The sequence below is a fragment of the Austrofundulus limnaeus genome, unplaced genomic scaffold (assembly GCF_001266775.1).
Source record: "Austrofundulus limnaeus strain Quisiro unplaced genomic scaffold, Austrofundulus_limnaeus-1.0 Scaffold838, whole genome shotgun sequence".
NCBI classification, from domain to species: domain Eukaryota; kingdom Metazoa; phylum Chordata; class Actinopteri; order Cyprinodontiformes; family Rivulidae; genus Austrofundulus; species Austrofundulus limnaeus.
Genome location: NW_013953240.1, coordinates 100,643 through 108,070, shown reverse-complemented (window position 1 = coordinate 108,070; position 7,428 = coordinate 100,643). Strand labels below are relative to the sequence as shown.

The following is a 7,428-nucleotide window of genomic DNA, read 5'->3' as shown; positions in this document are numbered from 1 at the left end:
CGCTTCAACTCGCCTAGGGCACCAAAATGGCTAGAGCCAGCACTGACTGTTTGCACAACTCCGTGAGCAAATAGTCCAACAAGAACGTTTCTCAACGTACAATTGCAAAGAATCTCCAGCAAATCTCTGCAAGTAATTAGCAAGAGCAAAAGCCATCACTGAAATCAATGACCTTTGATCACTCAAGCAGCACTGTGTTAAAAACTAGCACCATTATGTAATGGATATTACCACATGGACTCAGGAACATTTCAGAAAATCATTGTCAGTGAACACAGTTCATCTCTACATCGACAAATGCAAGTTAAACCTGTACCATGCAAAACCAAAGCCACAGATCAACAACACCCAGAAACACCTCCAGGTTCTCTGTGCCTGAGCTCATCTGAGATGGACTGATACAAAGTGGAAAAGTGTCCTGTGGTCTGATGAGTCCACATTTAAACATTTTATTTTTTTGGAAATCATGGATGTTGTGTCCTCCGGCTCAAAGACGAAATTGTCTGGATTGTTATCAGTGCAAAGTTCAAAAGCCAGCATCTCTGATAGTATGGGGGAATGTTAGTGCCCATGGTGTGGGTAACCTGCACATATGTGAAGGCATCATTAATGCTGAAAGCTACATACAGGTTTCAGAACAAATGTTCCATCAAAGTCTTTTTCAAGGATACCCATGCTTATTTCAGCAAGACAAAGCCAAGCCACATTCTTCATGTGTCACAACAGTGTGGCTTCGTAGTAAAATACAACAGATACTAGACTGGCCTGCCTGCAGACCAGAACTGTCTCCATTAAAAATGCATGGTGCATTATGATGGGCAAAATATGACAATGGAGACAACATTCTGTTGAGCAACTGAAGTTGTACATCAAGCCAGAATGAGAAAGAATTCCACCTATAATGCTTCAACAATTAGTGTCCTCAGTTCCCAAACACTGTTCTTAAAAGGAAAGTTGATGTAACACAGTGGCAAACATGACCCTGTCCCAGCTGTTTTGGAACATGTTGCAGGCATCAAACTCAAAATTAGTGAGTAACTGCAAAAGACCAATAACGTTTATCCGTTTGACATTAAACATTTCGTCTTTGTGATGTATTCAATTTAAAATATGTTGAAAATGATTTGCAAATCATCATATCGTGTTTTTATTCATGTTTTACACAACATTCTAACTTCATTGGAGCTGGAATTGTACAAAATCACAACATCATAGCAATATTTATTAAAAAAAAGGTTTGCTCATACTTGTGTATTTCCTGCTATCTTGTTAAACATATAAGGATAAGATTGCAAATGGGTGCCAGGTGCCTTTTAGTAATCTTCCCTTCATCTTGAACATATTATCCCACTTCAGATCTGTTTCAAATCACCTGAAAGCCAAATGAGCACTGTGCACAGGGAGGCTGGGAAAGACCCAGACCCAACAAATTATTTTTGCAGCGTGATGGCAAACTTTCCATTTAAAGAGCACGCATACTCGCTTCCATTTACGCAAGCACTAATACTGTACAATAACCCACCTTCTCTAATTAATAACATGTTGGAAAACTACAAGGAAAGGTGGCGCTGACAGTCGAGAAAATGCCCCAAGGTTATGTGTGTGTACATTTTATGAGTGCCTGATTACTCGCATGCAAGAGTTTGATAGTTATCCAGTTGGATGGTTCGAGTGCGAGTGCTCACAAATTGCCAGAGTGTGCCTCTGAGTAAGCATGTGCATGCATTCCTTCATTCATGTGTTTGTATGGAGAGGCCTAGATTCAAGTCTCACCCTGGTGATGCAAACGCAGAGTGCAGAGAGTTCATTATTTCAATTTCAGTGGCAGGAGTGTGAAAGAAAAGCTCTGTTTTATGCATCCGAACAGGCCTTTGGACGAGCCTTTATTTTCACAACGGGATGAGGCGTGTGACTGTTTAAAACAACACTGATGTGTGGTCTCATTACGGTAGACAGTGGAAGGCAGTCACAGTAATTACGCACTCATTATCCTCAGGGAGTTCAGGTCAAGGCGAACTTTGTGGAAGAGTGTGTATCCGGCTGCAGGATAGTCGTTCCTGCAGTCGCAGTCCTGTCGGCGGCTGCCGTTATACGGGCACTCGAAGGGGTTCAGCAACCTATGTGGCAAAGAACACAACGGTTTAAAGACAAAACCTTTGTTTTTATACATATCCTGAAATACAGTCAGCTCTGCATCACACACCTCTGCCCAAACACTTCTGAGTAGTTGTCTGTCTGTCCGCTGCGCAGTGTCACATACTCTTTAGGAGAATCAGTCTGCATCTCAGCACAGTAAATCTAAAACAAAACACACATCAGGATGCCAGATGAAAGCGCATGAGGTCAGGGCCTGCCTATAGCCAGTTTAGACATATACATACATTCACATACTAAATTCAATAGATTTGTATTTGTCTTAAGTAAACATGTTGTTCGAGTAAAATAGTTAACAGAATACCAGAAATTGACCTCCTATCTGCCATCATTTGCTGACAGCAATAGCTGCGTTTCCATTGCAAATGTGCGCAAAACTTTGTCGTTATTCTGTTAATGTCGAAAAAACACAGTTTCACAATTGCATTGTTTCCGTTAAGTAAGAAATGCTAATAAAGTCACACGTGAATACGCTTGTTCTTGCGATAAGTAATTACAAACATGGCGGCAATGGATGTAAACACATAGCATATTGCTACCACGACACTAGCGCTCATCATCAGCCATCAGAGAAGACTTTGGCGTCTTATTGAGGCTTTCGAGTGACAAGCCCCTTAGACTTGGGAGTGGATACGTATGCTGCATTTTTGGGAAAATGTAGTTGGTGAGTTTAATACTTTCTTTTACTACTTCGGTGATTTTACTATTACTTGTACTTCCTGTTATCTTCTTCTTTGCCGTCTTTTTCACCAGTAGAAACAGCCAGTTCTTGATCACGTGACTCCCGTGATGCGAAAAAGTGTTTCCATTGCAGTTTTGCAAAAGACACTAATTTTTATACGGCCGAAAAACCACCTCTTCCTAGCGCAAAACTATTTTCTCAAAAAACGTAATTTTTTTCGAAACTGACGTGTTTCCGTTGAGCAAATTTAATATTTGAAATTCCAATTTGTACATTTTCATGGTCAATGGAAACACAGCTAGTGAGAAACAACTGTTCTTGTTAATAAGCAGTTGTGGAGTGTAAAAGATCTACTCAAAGCTATGCATTTCCCAGCTGATTGAAGAACATTTGATTAAATGCTTGGGATTAAACAACATAAAATCTGTATTTTATGAAAGAAGAACACTGAAACCAGACTTTAACCTGAACTTTATCTGAAATCAGAACTAAAACTTCCATTATCCTTATTTTATTTTCTATTTACACAAGTTATTACATTACTTTACTACTACTATCATACACCTGAGTAATATGTGGCTATTCTATAGACTAAATCAACTGTACTCTGATAAAAAGTCACAATATTTTTATCATCTCTCATTTGTAGTGCCCCTAGATAGAAGGTGCCCTTAGCATTTGCCTACACTGCCTATGCCACAGGTTGACCCTGCATGAGGTAATCTGCTGGAGTCATGATGTGTTCAGGAAGAACTCTGGCAGAACACACACCTGTAGGATCCGAGACTTGACTTTCAGATAGTATTCCCCATCCATCCTCACGCCCTGCCTCAACTGGACCTCCCGGCAAGATGCAAACAACTGGCCTAGAAGAGGATGTGTGAAAAGGAGATTTTAGTCCAATTTCTGGTTAACAAGAAATAAGTCCTTAAAAGTCCTGAGACACACTGCACGTGTTTGAAAATTTGTTGGCAGCTAATATCCAAAAGATTGCGAAACCTAATAATAAAAACAACTACATTAGAAAACGTTTTTGATCTGTCTCATTTTTTCCGTAACAAGAATTGTTGTGTTGCCTCCTCTGTAGCCCAAAGGCACCTCAAAACCCATGTTATGCTGATTAGCCGATTAAAATGAATACTTGACCACCGAAGTGGACGCCACCCGAGCATATCATTTTAATTTTGCCTGGGCCTGACTTGGCAGAAGCTAAGTCGGAAGTGATTACCCCAGTGTGCCAGTGCCGAAACATTTGAAACATGGCTGGGCGAAACTTTGGCCTGCACAATTAAAGCTGCACAAACCCTCCGAGACATTCTGACAGATCATCCGGATCATAATTTGTAGAAAACTGCTGCACTTTCTGTTTATTGTTCCACCGAATTATCACCTCAAGAGGCTTTAGGTGGAGCTTATTGTTCCAGCTAATGTATGAAACTGAAAACACCAAAGCAAAAAGGTTGAACTAATATAAACACAACCAGACTATGGTTGTTGTATACAACACACTCAATTTGATGTCACCACACTAAATGATTTCTGTTTGAACAATGTGCATGGGATTAGAAAAGTTGAAAAAAATGGTTGAATTGCTTTGGCATAAAATTGACAGCGAACCCTTTACCCAGGGAGAATAAAAAAGACGAGAGGCTCACATTGTCGATCCTGACACGCAGCTTGAGATTCAGGTCTTTCTTCCAAACGACAGAGTGTAGATGGTTGGTCTTTGGAGGTTACACATTCCACTTTGCGATACATCACGCCTGCCCCACACGTCTGAGAACACTGATACATAAAGTTTTCCACACATAGAAGCAAAAATATCAGCAAAGAAAAAAACATTATATCCATAAGTAAGTGCTACTAGCTAGTACGAGCAACAAAATCTGAAGGCGTTTTCTATGGGGTGCCAAGTGTAAAACAAAATGTTTAAAAAATGTCACCAACACATTTTCATTATTTAGCTCACTTTCTAAATATACAATCCTAGGAAAAAAATAGTCATTTATTAATTTTTACTAATGTTAAATTTTTTATGTTAAATGTTTTTGTCTAACTGTTAAATCCTAAATCTAAATGTGTGAATTTAATGTAAATATTAAACGTAAATGTTATGGTTTACACATAGGAATTTCAGAATTGAATGCAGCCTTTGCCATTGGTGAGTGGCTTTTGATATGACATCATCATCTTAAGACAATAACAACCGCTAAAGCTTGAAATATGCTATTGCTGCTAACACGGCTATTGCGGCTAATGTGGTAAGCATGGCTAACGCGGCTAACACTTACCTACAAGCCATTAAACTTGCAGTTTTGGCCTGTGTCCGAGCCGCACTTCAAACTGCTGGCAGAATTGTAAAATAACATAAAATAAAATAAAATTCTTACATTACTTAAGTAGAAACTTTGATTATATGTACTTTCAGATGACTTTACTTCAACTCGTCACATTTTCGCACATAGTATGTACTTTCTACCGTTTTTTTTCTTCGATTTTTTTTAAAAGCTTGTTATTGTTTACAAAAAATAATAACCCATTCAGATATATGCTACCCCTTGGATACGGTGAGTTACTGTAACTGTGGTTGGATGAGAAATACTGACATAAATCATGTTACACTCCAACTAGGTTAAGCTGATGCCTTGTATGAAGAGTTATGCAGCTGAAACAGGTAGCTTAGTGAATCCTGCATTTTTCAACATTAAATTAACTTTTGGTACTTACCTATATTTAATATCAGGAATTTACTTTTAACAAAGGTTTTACATTCAGAATGTGAGCTAAATATTGAAAATGTGTTAGTGACATGTTTTAACATTTTTTTTACACTTGGCACTCCATGGTTTTCTTCTATCAAACAAGCGAGTTTTATGTCTTACTTTGGTCCATGGCCCAACTTTCCAGTAGGTGGAGTGTGTGCACTCTCTGAGGAGGCATGGCTGGGTGGCAGGAGGGGACAGCTCAGGGCACTTTGAGCCAACAGAGGAGGACTGAGTGTAGAAATGCTGAACAGTGTAAGAGGAGGACATCGGGGAGCAGGAGACGATACGCTGCTGATAGCCAACACCACAGCTGGCAGAGCACTGAGAAACAAACAAAAACACACACGTTCAGACAAAGTAATTGGTTGGCCTTTTCAAGTGAAGCTACGTGGAAAAGTTATAAACAATTAATATCATGTTGTGCTAGATAGCTCTTCGAACGACTGCAGTTTGAGTAAATAATGAGCTGACAACAATCTGACTGAGGTCAAAACCATCATTTCCAGTCTGTAAATTTCATAGCAGTTTTCCTGAATGCTATTTAAAATCTTTACATCATAATCAGTTCGCATTAAATGATTGATGACATCCATGTGGTGGACCTGTGACCTGTTCAGGGTGTAGCCTCTTGAACAATAACCACTGGAGATTGGTACTAGTGACCCCGTGACCACGAAAAAGAACAAGAGGGTAAATAAAACCAATGGATGGATGATTATTTATGCATAATTTTATGGTTATTTGTGAGTACCAGCAGTTCCCTGTAGGGTTAGGGTTAGAGTAATACTTCTGCTGCCATATATGTTTGCTGTGAAACTCGCTGTAGTGTAACTGATTACAAAATAGACTTCACACAAACTGTTACAGAGAGAAATTCTGATTGCAATAAATGCTTAATATTTGGTAAGACATCATAGTGTATTGAAATGTAAATCTCATAAATGTAAATGTAAAATGTAAATGTAGCTATGTGAGATTACTGTCCTAGAATCTGGTACTATGTGCCCTTTTTTATTTTTGAACACCTGCCCCTTTAGTGATCTCTGCCCGGCTCTGCTGGGTAGAGTTTGCATGTTCTCTCATGCACGGACTTTCTCCGGGTACTTTGGTTTCCTCCCACAGACCAAAAACATGCACATTTTTTTGGTAACTCTAAACTGTCCCTAGGTGTTTTTATTCTTACCTGTGACCATTCTCCTGTTATCCACATGTAGTGACAGGGAGCTCCTTCACAGTGTTGGAGTGATGAAGGTTTGGATGATGGTTCACAGTAATCATCTTGGGCCGGTGTCATCCCTGGGCCTAAACAGCTCACTTTTCTGCTGCTCGTGCCTCCTCCACATGTTGCATTACACTACGAATAAAACAGGGAGGGATTATTGTTTCATTTACAGAAAGGATACCAATCTTTGAGACTCATAGTTCCACATCTGGCAGAAACAAGCACACAAGCTTAAAAAAAAAATATGTTCAGGTTAGATGAAATACTTTCCAATTATCAATGTTATTAAAAATACTTAACTGTTGTGCTGCCCTCTCTAAAAAAAAAAGACATTTTATTTGGAGTATAGAAAAAGTTACACTGACATTACTCAGGAAAAAACAAAACAAATGAGTTCTCATGTTAATTTGAAAGTCATACTTTAGAAAAGCAGCCTGTAAAATCCTTAGACAACACAGTGGCGCCCCCAGAATAACTATAGAAAAGCTATAGCTAGAACTGAATTTAAAGAAATGTATGTTGTCACAGACAGCTTATTTGACAAATACAGCAAAACACGAGTTGGAGAATCCTCTCCTCAATATACAGTATGTACATATATATAT

General features: G+C 39.0%; 1 protein-coding gene across 1 annotated transcript in view; it reads right to left on the bottom strand.

The window, feature by feature from the left end:
• LOC106532848 (A disintegrin and metalloproteinase with thrombospondin motifs 20) overlaps nt 1-7,428 on the bottom strand; it is a gene marked incomplete at its 5' end in the record, with an annotated part of 105,469 nt that overhangs the window by 5,026 nt on the left and 93,015 nt on the right. The window contains 6 exon segments of the mRNA XM_014029003.1: nt 1,984-2,117; nt 2,204-2,298; nt 3,608-3,702; nt 4,492-4,621; nt 5,719-5,922; nt 6,785-6,955. Of these exon segments, the coding sequence (XP_013884457.1) occupies nt 1,984-2,117; nt 2,204-2,298; nt 3,608-3,702; nt 4,492-4,621; nt 5,719-5,922; nt 6,785-6,955 (829 nt within the window).